The sequence below is a fragment of the Carcharhinus amblyrhynchos genome, chromosome 4 (genome assembly GCF_965287045.1).
Source record: "Carcharhinus amblyrhynchos chromosome 4, sCarAmb.v2.hapA, whole genome shotgun sequence".
Classification (NCBI taxonomy): Eukaryota; Metazoa; Chordata; class Chondrichthyes; order Carcharhiniformes; family Carcharhinidae; genus Carcharhinus; species Carcharhinus amblyrhynchos.
The window spans coordinates 75045868-75070039 of NC_137327.1; the positions used below are offsets into that span (position 1 = coordinate 75045868).

The 24172-nt window shown below is 41.6% G+C and overlaps 1 protein-coding gene and 1 long non-coding RNA gene across 5 annotated transcripts in view; one reads left to right on the top strand and one right to left on the bottom strand.

Moving 5' to 3' along the window:
• LOC145342124 (plastin-3-like) overlaps positions 1 to 24172 on the bottom strand; it is a 112542-nt gene that overhangs the window by 54626 nt on the left and 33744 nt on the right. For 2 of the 3 annotated variants that reach the window (XM_080187366.1, XM_080187365.1), the window contains exon 2: positions 2097 to 2209. In XM_080187366.1, the coding sequence (XP_080043492.1) occupies positions 2097 to 2163 (67 nt within the window). In that variant the 5' untranslated portion in view covers positions 2164 to 2209. Of the gene's footprint in view, positions 1 to 2096; positions 2210 to 15466; positions 15574 to 24172 lie in introns of those variants that run through there. The other variant, XM_080187364.1, reaches the window with a different exon arrangement.
• LOC145342125 (uncharacterized) lies at positions 14758 to 22287 on the top strand. 2 transcript variants are annotated; one of them, XR_013886512.1, is made up of 3 exons: positions 14758 to 14984; positions 16214 to 16341; positions 21652 to 22287. It is a non-coding gene; the product is annotated as an uncharacterized LOC145342125 (long non-coding RNA). The 2 variants fall into 2 exon arrangements; XR_013886511.1 differs by lacking the exon at positions 21652 to 22287 and adding an exon at positions 20048 to 20609.

Consider the following 24172-nt stretch of genomic DNA (forward strand, 5'->3'; position numbering starts at 1 on the left):
TTCCCTATCAAAGTGGACGATTGGGAAACTGTCTTGGGTTATGTGGCATGTGCAGACACAGATATATTAACTACTTAATAGGTCCCTATCTCTCCTTATTCCAAAGTTATGTCCATGTGGACGAAAATAAATATTTTCTAAAAATCAGACAAAACATATCATAAGCCCATATTCTTGTCAATAAAAAAACCTCCTGACTTGTACAACGAGGGGAAAAAGGGTGATTGACAGGCTGGGTTTGAAGTGCGACTCAAAAGAGCAAGATGCATTTCCAGTGGAGAAATATACTGAAGAACCATACTTTCCAAACCAGTAGAACCGTCCCAGAAAGGTCTGAGACCCACTGAATAAAATATTTTAGTTGACACTAAAATACTTATAGGCTCAAGAGAAACCAGAGTGTTGAATGCATGTGCACACACCTGAGCAGGAATGTGCACAAGATAACATACATATGTATGCAAATATGAATGAGGGCTAGAAACCTTCCATTAATAATGCCATCCCCTACAATGTGGCCAGACAGAAAAAAGGCAATTACCAATTCACACTACCTGTACCCCCAGTCTATTTATCTAGTGCAACAATATGAAATATGCCAGCTAAGGTAACAAGTGACTCCACAGAAACTACTTGAAAAGCAAGCTAGCAATAACTTGTATTTATTTGATATCAGTCAATAACACTTATTTAAAAATAAGTACGAAGTTTCACAACACCAGGTTAAAGTCCAACAGGTTTATTTGGTAGCACAAGCCACAAGCTTTCAGGAACGCTGCTCCTTCATCAGGTGAGTGGGAGTTGTGTTTACAAACAGGGCATATAAAGACACAATCACTTTACAAGATAATGATTGGAATGCGAGTCTTTACCGGTAATCAAGTCTTAAAGGTATAGACAATGTGAGTGGAGAGAGGGTTAAGCACTGGTTAAAGAGATGTATATTGTCTCCAGCCAGGACAGTTAGCTAGTGAGATTTTGCGTGCCCAGGCAAGTCATGGGGTTACAGATAGTGTGACATGAACCCAAGATCCCGGTTGACAACGTCCTCATGTGCGCGGAACTTGGCTATCAGTTTCTGCTCAGCGATTCTGCATGGTTATGTGTTGTGAAGGCCGCCTTGGAGAACGCTTAACCAAAAATCAGAGGCTGAATGCCCAGTACTGCTGGTGTTCCCCAACAGGAAGACAGCACTCCTGCCTGATGATTGTTGAGCGGTGTTCATTCATCTATTATCATAGCGTCTGCATAGTCACCCCAATGTACCATGCCTCGGGCCATCCTTTCCTGCGGCGTATCGGGTAGACAATGTTGGCCGAGTTGCAAGTGTATGTACCATGTACCTGGTGGATGGTGTTCTCACGTGGTGGGCTTGCAGAATCTCACTAACTGTCCTGGCTGGAGACAATAGACATCTCTTTAACCTAATGCTTAACCCTCTCTCCACCCACACTGTCTGTACCTTTAAGATTGATTACCTGTAAAGATTCACATTCCAACCATTATCTTGTAAATTGAGTTTGTGTCTTTATATGTCCTGTTTGTGAACACAACTCCCACTCACCTGATAAAGGAGCAGCACTCCAAAAACTTGTGGTTTGTGCTATCAAATAAACCTGTTGGGCTTTAACCTGGTGTTGTGAGACTTCTTACTGTGCATATCCCAGTCCAACGCCAGCATCTCCACGTCATTTAAAAATAACACTGACAGGTTTAATTTCGTTTGACCATGTGGGAAATGGAGGAATTGTTTCTTTTATGCAATGGATACAGCAGCCTTGCTGTGGTGTGCAAAGGTGAAGTGAGATTGGCAGTGTTGAAAGAAAAACATTAGAGACATTGGTCTGGAAGTTTATTGTGTGGATGAGCTGCTAGAGTACGGAACTTTCACAGGTCCATCATTATCCTTCACTAAAAACCAAAGGACATCAATTGATTAGAAGGACCAGTTTCTGACCACTACATAGAACCTCATTGGACCATAGCCAGATTTTCCACAATAAATGGTTATATCTATATAGGTTACCAGGCCACAATCTGCTTTGCACAGTTGATCAAGAGGATCAAGAGACAAGACCTATCTAACAGCTACTCACCAACTTTGTTAAAAGCTTCATGGAGCTCTTCTAGCTCATCCTTGGCAATGTGTGTTACAGTATCCATGTCCTTTACACGTATTAAAACCCAACCTCAGGTTACGGATTCAAAGCTAGAAGGGGAAAAGCAAAATACTTTAATTTCAGACCATAAACATCAAAACCATTTCTTATCTCTGCATTGCCATGCCTTGAGGCAATGCGGTGTGTAGGAATTTGCTAAAAATCTCTTACCATAACCACGCTGGGACGTTCTGGCCCCGTTTGCTGTCAGGATCTTTCAGTCCCGCCAAAAGTCAATGGACTTTAGCTGTCTGCTGCATCCTACAGCAAGTCCCGCCATGGCAGTGCCAGAAAATCCCAGCTCTAGTCTTCCAACATTACATTGCTCTAGAAATCACAACTGCTGTGTGACTCAGCTGCTCTATGGGAAAGTGAAGGGTTAACTGCCCCTGAACACACGCTAGGGACTGCATCAGAAAAAGGACTCTACAAATTTAAGAAAAATAAGACCATGATCTGTTGCAACTTATTTCAATTGCCATATGAGCAAATTTTGGGGTCACACTTAAACAAATATTTAAAGTACACAACTATTTCCAATCTACACAATAACAGAAAATAACTTGCAATTAATTTCAGCAATCAAATCTAATAAATAACATTAGTCTGAGCTGATTAATCCAAAATTGTGCCAAAGAACAAGTGGCCTCCAACTGTTTTCAGAAAATATAGCTACTGCAGGTCAAGTTGCATGCAGCTATACTTCCTGAAAACACAATACAGCGCACTTGTCATGTTATAATTGCATACTCTTCTATTTCTCATGAACAATGCTATGCAGGTTCAACTGATAAAAGATGCACCTTTATTCCATTGGCACTGCAAACTTCCTGATGCAGCATCTATCCCATCACATATGCTTTCAAGTAAATTGCATCCCTGTCTCTTACACATCAACTGAGACAGGATTGCAAACAAGACATTTTTGTCACAAAACCCATTCCACAGTCAGACAATAATATGGAAAATTCAAACACATAGCGGGATTTTCTGGTCATGCCCACTCCAAGACCGGAAAATCCCACCCGAGGTCAACAGACCTTTGCGTGGTCCTGTCCCAGTCACTATGATTTCAGTGGTGGGAAGGAAGGAAAAATTATGCCCACAATGTTTCCTCAGCAACATCATTTGTAGGTTGGAATAAAACAAATTCCACCCAAGATAGTAACAAACTAAATAGATCAACGGCCAGGTTTGAGGGGCATGCCAACAGTCCAAAATGTGCCAATATTTGGGCAATTTCCAATTACTTGGTATAATTGCAGAGAGAGGAGAGGAGATGAAAGTTGCATTGTTACACTCTGTAACTAAGCTTGGGGCTTAGCAACCATATCACTTGTGTGTGATCAGGATTCCTGCCAATCTCTAACAAAAGCTTTCAAAATCAAATGGCGTGAGAAAGTAAATTTGCAATGTGTACATCTTGCAAAAGCTAGCAATTATAGAATCACAGAAACCCTACAGTGCAGGAAGAGGCCATTTGGCCCATTGAGTCTGCACCGACCACAATCCCACCCAGACCCTATCCCCATATCCCTACATATTTATCCACTAATCCCTCTAACCTACGCATCTCAGGACACTAAGGGGCAATTTAGCATGACCAAATCAACCTAACCCGCACATCTTTGGACTGTGGGAGGAAATCGGAGCATCTGGAGAAAACCCACGCAGAAACAGGAGAATGTGCAAATTCCATATAGACAATGACCCAAGCCGGGCATCAAACCTAGGTCCCTGGAGCTGTGAAGCAGCAGTGCTAACCACTGTGCTATCGTGCTGCCCAATCATTGAACTTCCTCAGATTGTGATCACTTACCCAATTTCTTACCATAACCTAAGATTGCGATGGTCTAAGTACTCATCATTAAAGGACATTTTATTTATTCATTCATGGGATGTGGGTGTTGCTAGCTAGGCCAGCACTTATTATCCATTCCTAATTGCCCTCGAGAAGGTGATGATGAACTGCCTTCCTGAACCATTACAATCCAAATTGTGTAGGTACACCTGCAGTGCTGTGAGATGGCAAGAGATAAGAGTTCCAGGATTTTGACCCAGCTACAGTGAAGGAACAGTAATATACTTCCGAGTCAGGATGGTGTATAGCTTGGAGGGAAACCTAAAGGCAGTGGTTAACAAACTATGATTGGGTTGAATGAGGAGAATAAATCCATATTGTCAACTTATTACAAAATAACTTGAGACAAAATGTCATATGATAAACTGTACACCCAATCATGCCCACCAATCACAAGAGGCTTAGAAGAATCCACAGGCACCATATACCAGTCTTTCAGTCACACACGTGTGACCTCCTTAAAGTGATGAGTTAATTCCACCAACAAATTATTTAAACCTGCTTAAAAAGTAGAATTTGTAAGGCAACATTTTGAAAATCATTAAAAGCAAATTATTGCAGATGCTGGAAACTGAGCCAAGAACAGAAAATGCTGGAAAATCTTAGCAGAACTGACAACATCAATGGAGAGAGAACAGAGCTAACTCTTAGAGTCTAAATGACTCTTCATCAGTGCTGAAGACAATTGGAAATAGGATGAGATTTACACTGTTGTGGTGAAGAGGGGAAGGATAGAGGGCCAGCGGTCATTGGAGATTGACAAAGATGTCAGGCACAGAAAGATAAAGGGAATATAAATGGTGGTGATCATGGCTAACAAGAGTGCTGATATTTGCATATTGCGAGATCAGAATATGTAAATGGCTGAACAAAAGTAAGCAGTGTGTCAAATGACAAGCTGAAACAGACAACAGCCATCTATTAGGGTTGTGACTAGAGGGCATGCGGTCTCGTATTTATAAGAATTAGGGTGAATGCTAACACTGGTGGTGAAGGAAGCGGCCTGAAAGCAGACATAGGGTTAGTCTGGAGGGACATTTTAAGAATGTGGCATGGTACCACGGATGCCTCTCAGCTCCAGGAACCTGGGTTCAATTCCTGGCTTGGGTCACTGTCTGTGTGGAGTTTGTACATTCTCCCCATGCTTGTGTGGGTTTTCTCCAGGTGCTTCACTTCCTTCCACAATCCAAAGCTGTGTCGGTTAGGTTGATCGGCCATGGTAAATTGCACTTTAGTGTTCCAGGATATGTAGGTTAGAGGGATCAGTGGGGTAAATGTGTCAGGTTATGGGGATAGGGCTTGGAGGTAGGATTGTTGTTGGTGCAAACTCGATGGGCCGAATGGCCTCCTTCTGCACTGTAGGGATTCTATGAACTTCTATAAGAATGGCAAGGGGGATATTGGAACTTGAGATTTCACTGAAGTCAAGGGAAGGCAAGATCCAACAGGCCTGCTGGGGACAGGATCTAATTAATTATTGCTACAATGGAACAAATCAATGAAAGGAAAGGAAAGGGCGACCTGATAGGTGTCTACAAGATTATGAGAGGCATGGACAATGTGGATAGTCAGAAGCTTCTTCCCAGGATGGAACAGTCAATTACTAGGAGGCACAGGTTTAAGGTGTGAGGGGCAAGGTTTAAAGGAATGTACGCGGCAGATTTTTGTTTTACAAGAGTAATGTGTGCCTGAAACTTGTTGCTGGGGGAGGTAGCGGAAGCGGTACGGTAGGTGACTTTTAAGGGGCATCACGACAAATACATGAATAGGATGGGAATGGAAGGATATTGTCCCTGGAAGGATAAGGGGTTTTAGTTAAGTTGGGAAGCATGGTTGGTGCAGGTTTGGAGGGCTGAAACTGTAAATTTTCTTTGTTCTTTGAAAGCCTTTACAAGAATCAATTAGGAGTTAAAGGAGGACTGACATAAAAAGGGTCAGTTCTCTCCACAAAAGCAAATATTTGCAGGGTTAGCTGCTTATTGGCAAAGAAAGGTTATATTTGCCAGTTATACAAGGACACTACTAGGGAAGAAGGCCAGTGCCTTCAGGTGGGACTGTTTAAGGGAAGAGTACATCAAGCTGGCAAGACAGCTGAAAACACAGTGAAACAATGAGTTATATACTGGCAGAAGAACACGCTGGTATTGCATGCATTACACACTCAAACCAAATCTAATGCATGCTGCAAAGGGGCTAGAAAGGATGATTCACAAGTGTCATACAAGAGTAAGGAGTAGCTATTAAATGAGCAAAAATGCTGCATTTCACTCTTCGGTCTGGATACTCACTACTGACATGGAAAGTTGCAAAGTTAATCGAACGTCAATCTCTCAGAGGGTTGTGGGATTGGAGGAAGTTACAAAAATTGGGACTAAATTAGAGTGTATTTTTCATCAAACTATCCTACAAGAGGAAGAACACTGACAACAAATTCCTGCTTCAAAAAAGATCTGCATGAGTAACTGAAAAGAGCTGCGTACAAATCTCCAAAAGCTGACTAAAAAAAAGTGCTGATTCAATTAAGTCAGTCAAAATATAAAACATTTCATCAGTTTTTCTAAATGGGTAGAATTTGAGAAGAAGTTTCTTTTCCCCTTCTCTACACTCTCCACTGCCTGATGCTTCTACGAAGCCACAAAGTTGAGGAAAATTGTCATGGTTTGATCACCAATGTTCTCAGTGGTGAAAGGGATTGAAAACGGTAGGATGGGAAGGGAAAGATTTAAGTTTGCAGTCCTGTTCCTGATCATTTTCTATTGACCTTATTCACCCTGCCCTCCCTTTCTAGATAGCTACACGTTTAATGGATCAGGTGAATCAGACAAAGTTAGGTTGCAGATGGCATTGGCATCCACTCACCTCATTGTCAAACAAGAATGGCCACTCAGGCAAGGTAAAAAGTCTGACAACACCAGGTTTTAGTCCAAACGATTTATTTGATAATAGACTCAAGCTTTCGGGGTTAGTCCCTTCGTCAGGTGAATGGAGTGTTCTGGCCTCAGACAGAGCATATAAAGCACAGACAGTTTAGAGATTACTGATTAGAATGCGAATCCTTACACCTAACCTGCTGTTCAAGACCTGAAGTGGCTGACAATGTGAGTGGAAGGAGCACTGACCACAGGTTAAAGAGATGTGTATTGTCTCCAGGCAGTACAGTAAGTGAGGTTTTGCAAACCCAGGCAAGTCACGGGGGTTACAGATAGTGCGACATGAACCCAAGATCCCTGTTGAGACCGTCCTCATGTGTGCGGAACTTGGCTATCAGTCTCTGTTCAGCAACTCTGTGCTGTCGTGTGTCGTGAAGGCCACCTTGGAGAACACTTACCCGAAGGTCAGAGGCTGAATGCCCGTGACCACTGAAGTGTTCGCCAACAGGAAGGGAACAGTCTTGCCTGGTGATTGTCGAGCGATGTTCATTCATCCCTTGTCGTAGCGTCTGCATGGTCACTATCTGTAACCCCCGTGACTTGCCTGGGTTTGCAAAACCTCACTTACTGTACTGTCTGGAGACAATACACATCTCTTTAACCTGTGATCAGTGCTCCTTCCACTCACATTGTCAGCCACTTCAGGTCTTGAACAGCAGGTTAGGTGTAAAGATTCGCATTCTAATCAGTAATCTCTAAACTGTCTGTGCTTTATATGCTCTGTCTGAGGCCAGAACTCTCCATTCACCTGACGAAGGGACTAAGCCCAAAAGCTTGTGAGTCTATTATCAAATAAATCGGTTGGACTAAAACCTGGTGTTGTCAGACTTTTTACTGTGTTTACGCCAGTCCAACGCCGGCATACCCACATCACTCAGGCAAGGGCAGCTGATAGCTATGCAACTATACAACAGCATAAGCCACTGCCCGTGAGACAGACGTGGAGATGCCGGTGTTGGACTGGGGTAAACATAGTAAGAAGTCCCACAACACCAGGTAAAAGCCAACAGGTTTATTTGGTAGCAAAAGCCCCTAGCTTTCGGAGCGCTGCTCCTTCATCAGCTAAGTGAGAGTTCTGTTCAGAAACAGGGCATATAAAGACACAAACTTAATTTACAAAATAACGGTTGGAATGCAAGTCTTTACAGGTAATTAAGTCTTAAAAGGTACAATGTGAGTGGAGAGAGAGTTAACCACAGGTTAAAGAGATGTATATTATTTTCAGTCGGGACAGTTAGTGAGATTTTGCAAGCCCAGATAAGACATGGGGGTTATAGATAGTGTGACATGAATCCAAGATCCCAGTTGAGGCCGTCCTCATGTGTGCGGAACTTGGCTATCAGTTTCTGCTCAACATCTCTGTTGTCATGTGTCATGAAGGCTGCCTTGGAGAACACTTACCCAAAGATCAAAGATCAGAGACCAAATGGCCATGACTGCTGAAGTGTTCCCCAACAGAAAGAGAACACTCTTGCCTGGTGATTGTTCAGCGGTGTTCATTCATTCGTTGTTGTAGCGTCTGCACGGTCTCCCCAATGTGCCATGTTTCAGGACATCCTTTCCTGCAGCATATCAGATTGACAACATTGGCTGAGTTGCAAGAGTATGTCTTGCGTACCTGTTGGATCGTGTTCTCATGTAAGATGATGGCATCCATGTCGATGATCCAGCACATCTTGCAGAGGTTGCTGTGGCAGGGTTGTGTGGTGCCGCGGTCACTATTCTCCTGAAGGCTGGGACAACGGTCTGTTTGAGGTCACTCCGTATACACAGGATCTGCTCAGATGAGGAAGATCGCAAAAGACATCTCCAGACGTTGAAAGGTGCCCTCATAAGAACAGGATATGGCTCTCGACTCATTGATCGACAGTTCCGACACACCACAGTGAAAAACTGCACCAACCTCCCCAGAAGACAAACACAGGACAGGGCAGACAGAGTACTCTTCGTCATCCAGTACTTTCCCGGAGTGGAGAAGGTACGACATCTTCTCCAGAGCCTTCAACATGTCACTGAAGATGACAAAGATCTCGCCAAGGCCATCCCCACACCCCCACTTCTTGCCTTCAAACAACCGCACAACCTCAAACAAACCATTGTCCACAGCAAATTACCCAGCCTTCAGGAGAACAGACACCACACAACCCTGCCACAGCAATCTCTGCAAGATGTGCCAGATTATTGATACGGATGCCATCAAATCACATGAGAACACCATCCACCAGTACCACATACTCTTGCAACTCAGCCAACATTGTTTACCTGATATGCTGTGGGAAAGGATGTCCTAAGGCAATGGTACATTGGGGAGACCATGCAGACACTATGTCAACAGGTGAATTAACACCACTCAAAAATCACTAGGCAAGAGTGTTCTCTTTCTGTTGGGGAACACTTCAGCAGTCATGGGCATTCGGCCTCTGACCTTTGATCTTTCAGGCAAGCATTCTCCAAGGCGATCTTCACGACACACGATAACGCAGAGTCGCTGAGCAGAGACTGTTAGCCAAGTTCCGCACATGAGGATGGCCTCAACCAGGATCTTGGGTTCATGTCACACTATCTGTAACCCCCATGATTTGCCTGGGTTGCAAAGTCTCACTAACTGTCCTGGCTGGAGACAATACATATCTCTAACTTGTACTTAACCCTTTCTCCACTCATAATGTCTATACCTTTAAGACTTGATAACCTGCGAAGACTCGCATTCCATTATTTTGTAAATTAAGTTTTTGCCTTATATGCCCTGTTTGTGAGCAGAACTCCCACTTACTTGATGAAGGAGCAGTGGTCTGAAAGCTAGTGGCTTTTGCTACCAAACAAACCTTTTGGACTTTAACCTGGTGTTGAGACTTCTTACTGTGTGAAAGAGGGGCCAGAGAAAAGGGGAAGACAAACCGAAAGCCACAAACATTTATATTCGGTGTAGTGTAACTGCTCTATGTATTATTCCTGCGTGCATTATGTATTGGCGCACAAAGTCGGAGCTTAAGATTGCTGCTGGTGATCACAAACCGTTATTAATGTTGATACACCAGAGGTCAACTTCAGGAATGCAGTTTATATATACACACACTGCTGCTCTCTACAGTGGGATTTCATGCTGAGGCAGAAGTCAAAGCAAGAGTCTTGAGGTCAGCAGTGCATGTATACAAAGTGCTACTCCAATGTACAAAAAGCAAATTGTTGGTGCAAAGAGGTTTTGAACTCTCAATTCTTTCGCTGTTAACTACACACAAGTAACTAGTCAACCTGCTCTTGTGTTGCTTGCAGATTAACTGGATGTAGAGTGCAGATTTCAAAGTTCATCACCATCTAGCTACATCTGAAACATGGCCAAAAATTCACTCATCACAAACTGCTATCACAAAGCCTTTGGACTAACTACCAATTTACAAAAGTGCTTAAAAAAGCAAGCAACTTTGTTTAAAATGTTCTCTCTCTCTACCTCCACTACTGATTTGCAAACAATAAAACTTTAGATTTACATAATATGGCACCTAGCACCCTGACAGCTGAACATTCAAAACCATTGGTCACTGAATAAGTTTCTCATCACACTTTCCCACTTCCAAAATATGGTGTGTATTGGATTCAGTTTTACACGGATTTTTAACAAGCTTCAGTGAGCACACTGCCCTCCAACCCTTGAAAATAAAATGACAAATGGAAAGATAAAATGATTGAAAATTATTGATATTTATACCTATACAAAGTGTATGCTTTATGTAAGACTTTGGAATGTTAGAAGCCGTGCCTGTAATTTTTTTAAAATTCTAAATTTAATATGGGTATCACTGGTATTTGCTGTCCATCCTTAGTTACCCTTAAGAAGACTGTAGTGAGCCACCTTGTTGAACTGCTACAGTCCATGTGGCGTCAGTAGACCCATTGTACTGTTAAGAAGAGAGTTCCAAGATTTTGATCCAGTGACAGTGAAGGAATGACGATATAGTTCCAAGTCAGGATGGTGTGTGGCCTGGAGGGGAACTTGCAGGTGGAAGTGTTCCAAATGTATCTGCCGCCTTTGTCCTTCTAAGTTGTAGTGGTCATATGGAAGGTATTCTCGAGGGAGCCTTGGTTGCTGCCATCTTGTAAACGGTATACACGGCTGCTACTGTGCAGCAGTGGTGGAGGGAGTAAATATTTATTTGGTAGATGGAATGCCAACCACGTGGGCTGATTTGTTCTGGATGGAGATGAGCTTGAGTGTTTTTGGAGCTGCACTGGCCCAGGCAAGTAGAGATGTTCAAATTCTCTGTTAGTTAGAGATCGTCATTGCCTAATACTTGTAAAGGCATGCATGTTACTTGCCATTTATCAGCTTGTTATATATGGACATGACTTGCTTCAGTGTCTGAGGAGTTGTGAATGATATTGAACATTGTATAATCATCAGTGAACATGCCCACTCTGACCCCATGATTGAAGGAAGGCCATTGATATAATATTTGCATGTTATAGATTAAATGCCCCAAACAATGTGATTATATGTCAAGCAGAGATTAAGACATTGATATTGTTATAGCGTATGTGGTTGGGCCTAAGCCATTACCCTGAAGAACTCCTGCATTTTTCTGAGTACTAGGTACGACTCTAGCTAATGGAGAGTTTAGGCTGGCACTCAAATGTAGTACTGAGTAATTGCTGCACTGTCAGGAGTGCTGATTTCAGGATGAAGTGTTAAACAAGAAGCCCTGCTTTCTTAGGCAAGCGCAAGTGATCTTACATCATAACTTTTCAATATTTGCCCCTCAATCAACGTCATTAAAACAGATGATCTACCAATGATCAGACTGCTCTTTATGAGAGGTTGTTGTGTGATAATTGGCTGCTATGATTCTGATAGCAGAAGTGACTATACGTTTTGAAAGATGTTATATCACAGTGACTTCACTGCAGTGTTTATATAAGCCTTTTTGTGGCTAATAAATAAACTTTAATATAAATACAGATCTTTTGACTGAACAGTAAATGCACATTGAATGATATCTGCATAAATTTTAAATGTTTGGAAACACTACTGCAACTATCTTCAGTTCACAACAGATCCCGAAAGCCTCTACATCTGAGAGTGACCGTTTGTGTAGCAAAGACAATAATTGCTGTTGTAATGTAGGGCTACGGTAGCCATTTTGGACACAATAGGCTCCCAAAAATGATGAAATTTTAACCTGAAAATGCGTTTGTGGCACTGGTTGAGGGGTATAGGAATTCGTCAGGATGCCAGTGAGAATTAATTCCCATCAAGCCACCCCACTCCACTTCCCATCCAGCTGTGGGAAAAACGTAATCTTGGTTTCATCTCAGCAAGAAAACACCACCTTTGACAGTCCTAGATTGTGTACACAGGCTTCTGGAGTGGGACATAAATGCACAACCTTTTTTCTTTTGAGGCAAGAATGCTATCTGGTAGCTAGACCAAGCTTAATGTTCAGATTTTTGAGTTTTTCTGTGAACTAACTACAGCCTAAAATTACTGTAGTAAATATTACATTTAATGAAGTAATAGAACAGAAGATATAGATGCAAGAGTAAGCCATCAGGCCCATCAAGCCTGCTCCACTATTCGTTACGATTACGGCTGATCTACGCCAGCCTCAACTCCTTTTCTGTGCCATTTCTCTATGACCCTCTATTTCTCAACCTATATATCCACATCCACTTTAAATACTTCTAATGCTCCAGCCTCCACCACTCTTTGGGGTGCAGAATTCCAGAGATTCACCACCATTTGTGAGAAGAAATTTCTATGCACCTCAGTTTTAAATGACCAGCTATGTGCCCTTGTATGGAACTCTCCCACTAATGAAAACATCTCACCATCTACCCTGTCAAGTCCTCTCAAGATAATATAATGTTTGAGTAAGGTCACCCCTCACTTTTTTTTTTAAATTCCAAGGAATGCTGACCCTTGTATTTGGTCTCTCCTGATAGGTCAGCCCTCTCATCCCAGGAATTAGTCTGCTGACTCTCCTTTGAACTGCCTCCAATGTCAAGTAAAAACATCACACAGCTCACTCAATGTAAACAAAATGATAGGCCTTACCAACAGATTATTTGCGATACTATTTACTAATACAATACAAAATTTTCTCAGAATGTCTATTGTTTTGAAGGAACATGAACAGAAAATACTCAACAGGTCTGGCAGCATCAGCGGCAAAAAAAAGTCAAATTTAATGTTTCAGGTCATGATCTTACATCAGAAACATTCATTTGATTGTGTTCCTCCCTTCTCCACTCCGACTCACAGTTAATAGCTTCTAAAAATGTCATTTTCCTCTCTCTCAGGATAGGTTCTCACAATCTGTTTCAGGTACGATATATAGCAGAGATATTCAACTACTTTGCATTAGTTTTGATAATTCTTACTGGAAATGAGAATGTAAGCGCTCCAAAGCAGGAGAAACCCTAGACAGCATACAGTGTAGATTAATATGAAAATAAAATTCATGAGGAGAAACTATTTGATTTCATTTATTGTCACATGTATTAGCATATAGTGAAAAGTATTGTTTCTACCACACCATGTAAATAAAGCATACGATTCATAGAGAATGAAACAAGAGAACGCAGAATGTAGTGTTACATTCATAGCTAGGGTGTAGAGAAAGATCAACATAATGTGAGGTAGGTCCATTCAAAAACCTGATGGCAGCAGGGAAGAAGGTGTTCCTAAGAAGGTTGGTAGGTGACCTCAGACTTTTTGTATATTTTTCCACTGAAGCAGCGAAGCTTAAGAGGAGACTTAGAAGCTTTAACCATTATGAGTGACTGTAAAAAGTGAATGGGGAAAGTCTGCTTCCTCTGTTTCTAGTTACTGATAAAGGATCATCAATTTTAAATGATTAAGAGAAAAGGTGCAGGACTGTAAGAAGGGATTCTTTAATGCACAAAATAACACACTTAATTTCCAATTGCAGCATTTAAAAAAAGAGGGGAATTGATTGTTGACTTTTCTGCTCAGGACTTGTTCCTCATTCGTTAGCTATTTCTACCTTATGATTCAAAGGCATTTAGTCAGTCAATTGGAGACTGGTAACTTAACAGTCAAATGGCCTTTTGAGGGGACACTGCTCTTTCCTGTACAACACAATTGTAGCCACAATCTTTGCCATTTTGACATGATAGGTGTGAGTCACTTTACATTTTCACAATCTGAAAGTGTTAACGACATGAGGAAATGGGACTGGGAGAATTACTCAGCTCAACCGTAAAGGCCATTATCACCAGCGATCTGACTAGATCAAGGTGTACCTTCTCATTCCAGCCCCGCAAGGCAAATTTATCTCATTTACAATCTTGGGCTAAATTCAAACAAATTTCATTCAAATGTTTCCCACACAAGATGAGATCATCAACACACCCAATCTCAACAAAAAGTGAAACAGCAAAAATGTAAAAACTAAAGGAAGATGTATCTTTCCTAGGTTTGTTGAAAGAATAAGAGACAGACCAACAAGGAATTTGGCTCACTGAAATGGATCCAATGGTTCAGCAATTGGATGTGATGTACAACAGAAGTCTTTTGTCTCCATTTGATTAAAAAAAATTCTTCAATCCAAGCTCATTCACTTGCAAACAGTACAAGTTAAGTCTTGCATATCCTCTCTCTTAACCATTCCACCTTCAGTTGGGAGTATTCAAATCACAGGTGCCTCCCATATGGGTGCCTAAATCACTTCCCACCCCACCTCAAATCAATTTTATCTTACTTTGCTGCTATCAACAATATTGCACATAAGCCTGAATGAGCAGGCGCACCAGATAATACTACTGCCCTATGATGATGGGCTATGAATCCAGCAGTTTGCGGTGTCATCATGGGCTGTGATAATGGCCCATCATTACAGACTCCCCAGCAGGTAAACAACTTGTCTCTTGTCACCCGTCAAAACTCATCAGCTAGACATTTACTCAAGGTTACACAGTAAGCAAGGAACCTCCGTCTTCAATTCCAAATGACTCTCAGCTACAAAACAACGGCGATACTGTTACAGCATAAGATTTTTTTCAAATAAATCTGAACAGGTAAGTCAAGAAAATACTAAAAATTTGGTGCTTGCTGGATCTTTTAGATTATGCACAAACTCTGTGATCTAGCAGTCTCAAACCTTGCTAGTTGGTCCCCAGCAGCTTGCTTCATAAAAGGGCACACTCAGTACTTAACACTGAAGGTTGCTTTAAGATTGTACAGTTGTGTGTGACAGCTTTGAAATCTATTTTTTTAAAACTCCTTCCAAAAAAGTTTTCCCTCCAGAGCTAGTTTAAAGAAACTAAGTAAATGCCATAAAGTTAAGTGTTGCTTAAGTGAGATAGCATCTCAAACCTGACGAAATACATGAAGTCAAATCCCTCTTCAAAACTATGAGTATCAGACTTGGAAAAAAGTTCAGACAAAATCTTTAAAAGTCTGAAGTTCTCTCCAATGTTTAAAAAAAAAGTCAACATTTCAATGTCCTAGACAGCTCGGTAAACAAGCAACTATTTAAAATCACCAACTGTTAACTTACCGGGACGATTATTCGTAACAAACAGCAGGATAACTTTGCTGAAAACAGCCTCCTGTTTAAAAAACAGCTGCTAAAACACTCTTCCACACCCAACTGGCTCATTGTACAACATTCCAAACTGCTGCGCACAGAACATTAAATAGCATGCCACAACATACCTAGAGTATTAGGAACAAGCATTTTGTTGCACAATCATTTCAAAGAGGCAATCTCGTCCATTTTAGTGTTTTGGGCTAGTTGCATCAACTACAACTTTATATTTCGTTTATAGAACTAGTGCCCAAATAAATCCAATTTTCTCCCCACTCCCATTGCCCCAATTTCCTTCTCAGATGAAGACTGTATGCATCTTTCTAGTTGCTAAATACTTTGTTGAGATGGTCATTATCCACTCCATAAGTGGCAGCCAACTATTCAACTCTGCAGGACATCACAACAATCTCATTATTGGCTCTCTTTATTTGTTTTAGAAGGTAGCTTTAGGTTATGATGTTCCCTTCAGCCTGCCTTCCCAGGATATCTATTACAGTATCATTCCATTACAGACAAAGTCTTTGCTAAATGAGCCTGGTTTCCAACCCCAATCTTCTTTTCTGGCAACGTATTCCATTTCTTTCTCTTCTCATTGTCAAGTAGTATTTCCTGACATCACCCTGAACCTTCTAAGCCCTCCTGCCCCACTTAATCTGAAAGTGCTGCTCTTGGTTTGTTTTCTCTATCCCATTAAACATTACACGTTTTGGTCAGGTCTTCTGCGAGATGTGTTATGATCCCAGTTGGTACTATGACTGGACGAGAATCTCCTGGAGCGGAATCCAGGCTCAAAAGACCGCACCCTTTACTTTCTTTGGACAATGTCGAGAACAGAGTCACAGGTATATCAATTACATTTAACAAAGAAAATAATATTAAAAGGTGAAAAGTTGGATTATGATACAATCAAGACTCCTTTATTCTCCCCTTAGCTTAACAAATACACAGATTTTAAGATTAACACAGATTACAAAATATATACAAAGTATACAAAGCTACAATGGTCTCAGTAACACAAAAGTCCCTTTAAACACACAAGACTACCTAAAATACATACTCCACTCTGGATTTCTCCTCTGAAGCCCCCCCAGATGATCTTTACACCGTGAGCCACCTTGTCTCATTGAACTACGGTTTCAACACAAATGAGCTCAAATCCTCTTTCAGAAAGTGGTACACAGAGTGACATTTTGTGTTGATTGTTCTTATAAGCCTTTTCTTCTTTGTAACTATTTTAATGACAGCTGTTGAGGGTATAGAATCCCTACAGTGCAGGAGGGGGCCATTTGGTCCATCAGGTCTGCACTGACCACAATTCCACACAGGCCCTATTCCCATAACCCCATATATTTACCCTGCTAATTCTCTTCCCAGGTCAATTTAGCATGACCAATCCAGCTCGCCCGCACATCGTTGGACTGTGGGAGGAAACCCACACAGACGCTGGGAGAATGTACAAATTCCACACAGTCAGTGACCTGAGGCTCGAATTAAACCCAGGTCCCTGATGAGACTGCAGTACCAATCACCATGCCACCCGTGTTGAGCACGTGCGGCCTTTGGCAAGCTTTTTAGTGTGCAAGAGGCTTGCCTGTAAGCAAGACCTGTTTTACTAGTGTTCCTGTTTTCATAGTTATTATTGTCATTATTATTTTGCTGAGTTATTGTTAAACTTCACTATTTATTTGACTACCTTGTTTGTGGTCTCACATCATCACAAAAAGACACACTTTCAAAGCTTTTAAACAAGGTCCTCTCTCAGAGATGACCTCGCCCCATTGAATAGGAGCTTAGTGAGAGTCTTTCTAGATTACAGAAGTGGAAATTTCCTCAATAATTTCCTCAATATTAGATGCACATGAAAGTGGTCAGTGATGAGATCTCTCTTCCCTCAAGGTACAAACTCTTGGCTTCAGTCTTTGCTGCCCCCACCCCCACCAAAATTACCTTTCCTTGGCCACAGACTTCATCCCTCTCCTTAACAACTTTTGAACTGAAATCAGAATTTCCCCCAACCTTGGTGTTGTATTGCACCAAGGTTTCTGACCACATCTACATCATCTCTCAGGCCACAATTCCACCTTCAAAAAAACTGCTCAGCTTCATCCCACCTCACCTGTAGCTGAAGCTTTTTGCTCATAAGAACATAAGAAATAGGAGCAGGAATAGGCCATCTAGCCCCTCGAGCCTGCCCCGCCATTCAATAAGATCATGGCTGATCTAATAGTGGTTCAGTTCCACTTACCCACCTGTTCCCCATAACCCTTAATTCCCCTTATTGATCAGAAATCTATCTACCTGTGACTTAAACACAGTTAACGAAGTAGCCTCCACTGCTTCAATGGGCAGAGAATTCCAAAGATTCACTACCCTCAGAGAAGAAATTCCTCCTCAACTCTGTTCTAAATTGACTCCCTCTTATTTTGAGGCTGTGTCCTCTAGTTCTTGTTTCCTTTCTAAGTGGAAATAATCTCGCTGCCTCTACTCTGTCTAGCCCCTTCATTATCTTATATGTCTCTATAAGATCTCCCCTCAGCCTTCTAAACTCCAACGAGTACAGGCCCAACCTACTCAATCTCTCCTCATAAGCTAACCCCCTCATCTCCGGTATGAATCTGGTGAAGCTCTGTACTCCCTCCAAGGCCAATATATCCTTTCGCAAATAAGGGGACCAAAATTGCACACAGTACTCTAGTTGTGGCCTCACCAGTACCTTGTACAATTGCAGCAAGACCTCCCTGCTTTTATATTCTATCCCCCTCGCGATAAAGGCCAACATTCCATTCGCCTTCTTGATCACCTGCTGCACCTGCAAACTGAGTTTCTGTGATTCGTGCACAAGGACCCCCAGATCCCTCTGCTCATTCTAGATTTAGCTATTGAATGCACTCTTGACAAACTTATCTTCCATTGCTTCATAAACTTGAGATCATCCAAAACTTTACTGCCCAACATCTAACTCTCATCAAGTTTGGTTCACCATCTTTTGGTGCTCGATAACCTGCACTGACTCCCAGTTAAGCAGTGCTTCAATATTAAAATGCTCACCACATTTTCAAATCTTTGCATAGCCTTGTCCCCTCTAACCTCCTCCAGCCCTTCAACCCTCTGAGACACTCTCTACTCCTTCAATTCTGGCCTCTTCCATAACTTTTTAGTGACTATGTCTTCAGACTTGATGGGCTAACTGGCCTTTGTCTGCACTGTACGGAGTCTATAGTTCTATGAGGAAAGCACTGAAACATCTAATCAGAAAAGGCTTACAGTACACCCACTCCTAAATCACAACATTCATTGTTTTGAGCTCAATCTAGAGTTTTTGCCTTCCACAAGTGCAGCAGTTTAAGACATGTTGCTACTCTGTTCTGTGTTACATGAGGATACCATCAAACTCAGGATATTAACTGCTTCACATTTTTATGAACCTTGTAAAATAGTTGAACCTGCAACCCTGAATAATGATGATTTTTCAACTGACCCAAACAAGAGCAGCTCAGAAAGCAACACAAGAGCTAGAGTCCCAAAATACAGTAATTGGCATGAGTTGTTTCCTGTGATGGAGGGAAAAAATTTATAAAGCCAGACTTCCTCAAGCAAGCTCATCCTGTGGTTAACTTGAGCCACTTAAAAACTTTAAAGGACTCAAAGAAATCATTATTACATCTAGTTTTTCAAATGTGTTTCAAATCACATTTGATTTTACATTAAAGCTTTTAGCACAGGGCGCAATAATAGCTCAGGCAGATATGTCAGCCTTCAATCGCTTTGTGCGCAAATCCTCGATACGAAACATCTTAACTGTGTTTACTGCAGGTGGGGACAACCTTTTACGCTCATGCACAAGCAGAGTCAACCCTTTACACTAGTGCACAGACAGGGTCGACCCTTATCCTAGTGTAGAGATTGGGGCCAGGCCAAATTAATCCTTACCCTGATGTACAGACTGGGGTCGATCCTCACTCTGGTGTACAGAATGGGGTCAATTGTTTCTTCTTCAACTTGTGCTCTTGCACTTCACAGCTACATAAATACTTCTGGAAGAGCAAATGTTTGTAATGTTGAGCAGTTGCAATTCTTTCCAGCACCATTTGGTGTCAAATGGAGAATAACCATTTTTAAGTAAGGTTCCAGAGGACAGTTGCTGTTATTGTCAGACCTTAGTAGGAAGTCTTCAAGAGGAGGACAAACTGGAAGAAATAAGAGCTGGTCTCATTGAATGCGAGAAGCAGTGGATTGTGTCACTGGTGTGGTTCTGTGGACATTCTGCCAAAAATAAAGAAAGCCTCAGATAATTAGTCATGTTGCATAGAAAGGCCCCAGAGTTGCAATGTGGGAAATGAACAAAATATCACATTGGTACAGTAAGGACCACTATTCTCAGGTTGAGGCAGTGACAGATTTAAAAAAAATGATTGAGCTCAGAGCAATTGAGAACACTAGTGCCTGAGATGATAGAATTCCCCACATGACCAAAAGGTTCAACATAGTTTCTAGACTCCCAGCATACTCTACTTGAGATAGCCTTTCCTCACTGTCCCTCTGCTGCAGCTGCTCCACGCTTTAGTGTGTCTCTCAGCATGTAGTCCTGGACCTTGGAATACACCAGTTTGCAACACTCGGTCAAGGGCAACTTTTGCGCTGGAAGACCAGCAAGTTTCAGGCAGACCAAAGTGCGTGGTTCACCGAGTTGATGTCCTCCAATCACAGCTGACGTTCATCTCGGTGCATGTCCCTTTAATCACCCCATGGAGCACAAAGTCCGGTATCACAGAGCTACTCAGGACGAACATGAACAAAAAAAAACACTGCATCTCTCGCCAGACCTTCTCTGCAAAGGCACATAACAAAGAAGATAGACAACTGTCTTTGCTCCACCACAATGTGGGTAAAGTGTGGAGGGAGTGAGATTCCCAGCATGTAGGAAGAACTTCAGGATGGAAGATGCCATGCAGAGTATGGTTGAATTCCATTGCAATTTTTGTAGTCTTCAATTTGAAACATTTTGCCCTCAGGTTGTACACCTGACAGAATGTACATTGTAAATGTCAAGAGTATTGCAATTGTGTTGAAGCTCCTCAGAGGGGAACATGCTGTATGGAGACAAGTTGAATTTCACTGCATGTTCTTAATTTCCAATAATTTACAAATTATTTGTAATGTACTTTTAGAAATTTTTACAAAGTACAGTTTTGAAAATTAATAAAATTCTCCATGTGCCAATCACTAACATCTCCACTCTGCCAAACTACAATTATTTGCTCATACCCACCGAGCACAAAACATTACATTCGTATTCAATCCTCACCTGAATTGTCCTCAAAATGACAGAATAGATGTCCTTAGGCCTTATTGTGCACAAACATTCTAACAGAAAATTCACATCAGTTACGACTGATGGGTAGCACTCAGACCTCCACGTCAGAAGGCTGTGGGGTCAGGTCCCACTTGGTCTTGTAATCCAGTGCTGAAGTGCAGTCTTTCAGATGAGAAGCTAAACTGAGGCCTTATCTGGATGTAATAGATCCATGGAACTATTTTGTACAGGAGTAGAGACATTATCCCTGGTGTCCTGGCCAATATTCAGCCCTCAAGTCAACACCACCAAAAAAGTAATTTTATGACCATCATATCACCGCTGTCTGTGGGAGATTGCTGTGCGTAAATTGACTTAACATTTTCTGTAGTACAACAGGCACTACACTTCAAAAGTACACAAATCATGGATGATGATGAACAATTTATTTGGAAAAGTTCAAAACTTTCAATCTTTGTTGTGTGAAGCCACCTCTCCATATACCACTTGTCTGAAACACAGCACCACATGCTCAGTTCGTATTGAGTTGGCTGTAAGCCAAGGTACTGGAAGGAACACAAACAGCCCTGACTACGGGATGAATCAAGAAAACAGGTACTATTCTGATGTGAAAAACATCCACGAATGGTAAGCAAGGAGTGAATCAGGCATTCCTTGCAATTAGAGAAATCTGGGGAGAAGTCTCCATGGAAGCTTGCACATTAACAGTCACTTCCAACGGAATCTGTTGGAGTGTACCATATAATATACCGATGAACAAAACTGACACTGCACTGGTTGAACTAAAAACTCATCTATTTCAACATAAGAATCTAATTTGTTCCAATTCTCTTTGTAGGGTCCAATCAAATACTGTGCATCTAAAGAGCAAAAGGATTAAAAAGCAAACAAATGGAAAGTTCTGGAATGTCTACAGCACAATGGCAATTCTCATGACGCCAGCTGTGGGACAACAAATGTTTTCTGATGACAAAAACTGTCGGCAGAGCATTGATTCTTCCATGATGGAATGATATTGAACAGAATTAAAGAAAAGCTGACAGCAAACCAAATACTGCAGAGTCTGGGAGTGAGGAAGTTTGTCTGAAACAATTTGGCTGAATATTAAAACAAAACTACCCATTTGTTAGTTTTCAAGATCACAATCTGACCAATTCTGATTTATCCATCTCGAGAAATCAGAATGCACTATTAAATTGTTTATCATCTAATTCTGGGCATTTGGGCTGCACTGCTCTATGTGAAATACTTGGTAAGTCTTTGTAAAAAAGAAGCCACTGATAAAAGAAGAAGGAAGGAAATTGTATTCATATAATGCTTTACACAAACTCAGGAAATTCCAAGCACTTTACAGCCACTGAAATTGCTGAAGTTTAGTCACTTTTTTAATGATGGAAAGTGAGGCAGTCATTTTTTTGTACCGCATGATGCTACAACTGGCAATAAGCTGAATAACAATGTAATTTGTGATTTCTGTTTGCAAGGAATGAAAGATAAATACTGTCCAGAATCCCAGGGAGAACTCCCTGCCCTTCTTTGAATGGTACCATCAGGTCTTTCATGTCCTGCTGAGAGAGCAGGTGGGTCTTCTAATCATGGCAACTCCAACTGTTGCATTCCATCAGAGCCATACTGAAGTGCCAACCTGGATTGTGTTCAAGTATCCAATGGGTCTTAAAAGCAACAACCGCATCATTCTGGGTGAAAGTGTTTTATTAGAAATTATTTATTCATGGGATACAGACATCACTGACAAGGCCAGCATTTATTGTGGATTTCTTGAGAAGATGGTGGTGAACTTCTTGAACCACTGCAGCCCATATGGTGCAAGAACATACACACACACACTGCTGTTAAGGAGGATGTTCCAGGATTCCGATATAGCCATAGTGAAGAGATAGCAATATATTTCCAAGTCAGGATGGAATGGGACTTGGAGAGTTATTGTAAGTGGTGGTGTTCCCATCCATCTACTGCTATTGTGCTTCCAGATGACAGAGTTCATGGGTTCTGAAGGTGCTGTCAAAGCTATCTTGTTGAGCTTCTGCAGTGCATCTTATAGGTGGTAAACACTGTTTCCACTGTGCAACATTGATGGAGGAAATGGATGTTAAAGATAGTGGCTGGGTGCAAATCAAGTGGGTTTGCTTCATCTTAGGTGGTGTCAAGCTTCATTTTTTTGTTGGGGCTGCATCATACAGGAAAGTGTGGAGAGTATTCCAATATACTCTTGACTTGTGCCTTGTAGATACCAACTGAACTATGTGAAAGCATATACTATTTTGCACTGGAAATGTTTTAAGAACAATTTACCGATATCAAATCAAAAATTGACATGATTTAAAAACAATCTAGACAGCCCTCAGAGTAATGTGATACTTTGAACAAGACTGCTATACAAATATCAATCGTAAATTTAGCCTTCACTCATCTGAAACTTGACTGTCTTCTCCTGGCTTTCTGAATTTCTTTCAAAGGGTCTTCCTTACTTTTCAGGATCTATTCAGCAGCTTTTAAGTCTTCCATTGAAGTTGGAGGAGCCAACACAGCAGTGATTCAATTGGATATTATCCATTCTCCATGTGGTGCTAGAAAATGGAGCCAAGCTGTTGCTGATCGGATTAGAGAAGTACTTGGGACTCTGAAGAGTAAGGCCTGGCTCTTCCTATTGGTATCCCTTCTGTAATCAGAACATCCATGGCAATATAAACTTGACACAAAATCAATGCTGAAAACCTATGACTATAGTGAATCAAAATCTGTAACGTTGCTGATTTTTCAATTTTACTTAAAAAAACATTATGTGACAAATTTTAATCACCCCGCCCACCACAGGAATGAGAGCATGAGAGGGGCATACCATGGAAAGATCAGTTGACTTCGGGCAGGATTTTCTGGTTTTGAGGCAAGCGAGGCCTGAAAATCTGCAGGTTGACATGGCGGTTGGTGACTAGTGAAGTGCCGCAGGGATCGGTGCTGGGGCCTCAGCTATTTACCATTTATATAGATGATCTGGAGGAGGGGGCTGAGTGTAGGGTAACAAAATTTGCTGATGACACAAAGATGAGTGGAAAAGCAAATTGTGCAGAGGGTGTGGAAAGTCTGCAGAGGGATCTGGATAGGCTGAGCAAGTGGGCGAGGACCTGGCAGATGGAGTACAATGTTAGCAAGTGTGAGGTTATCCACTTTGGCAGGAATAATAGTAGGAGAGATTACTATTTAAAGGGCGAAAAGCTGCAGCATGCTACGGTGCAGAGGGACCTGGGGGTCCTTGTGCATGAGTTGCAAAAACCCAGTCTGCAGGTGCAGCAGGTGATCAAGAAGGCGAATGGGATGCTGGCCTTTATAGCGAGCGGGAT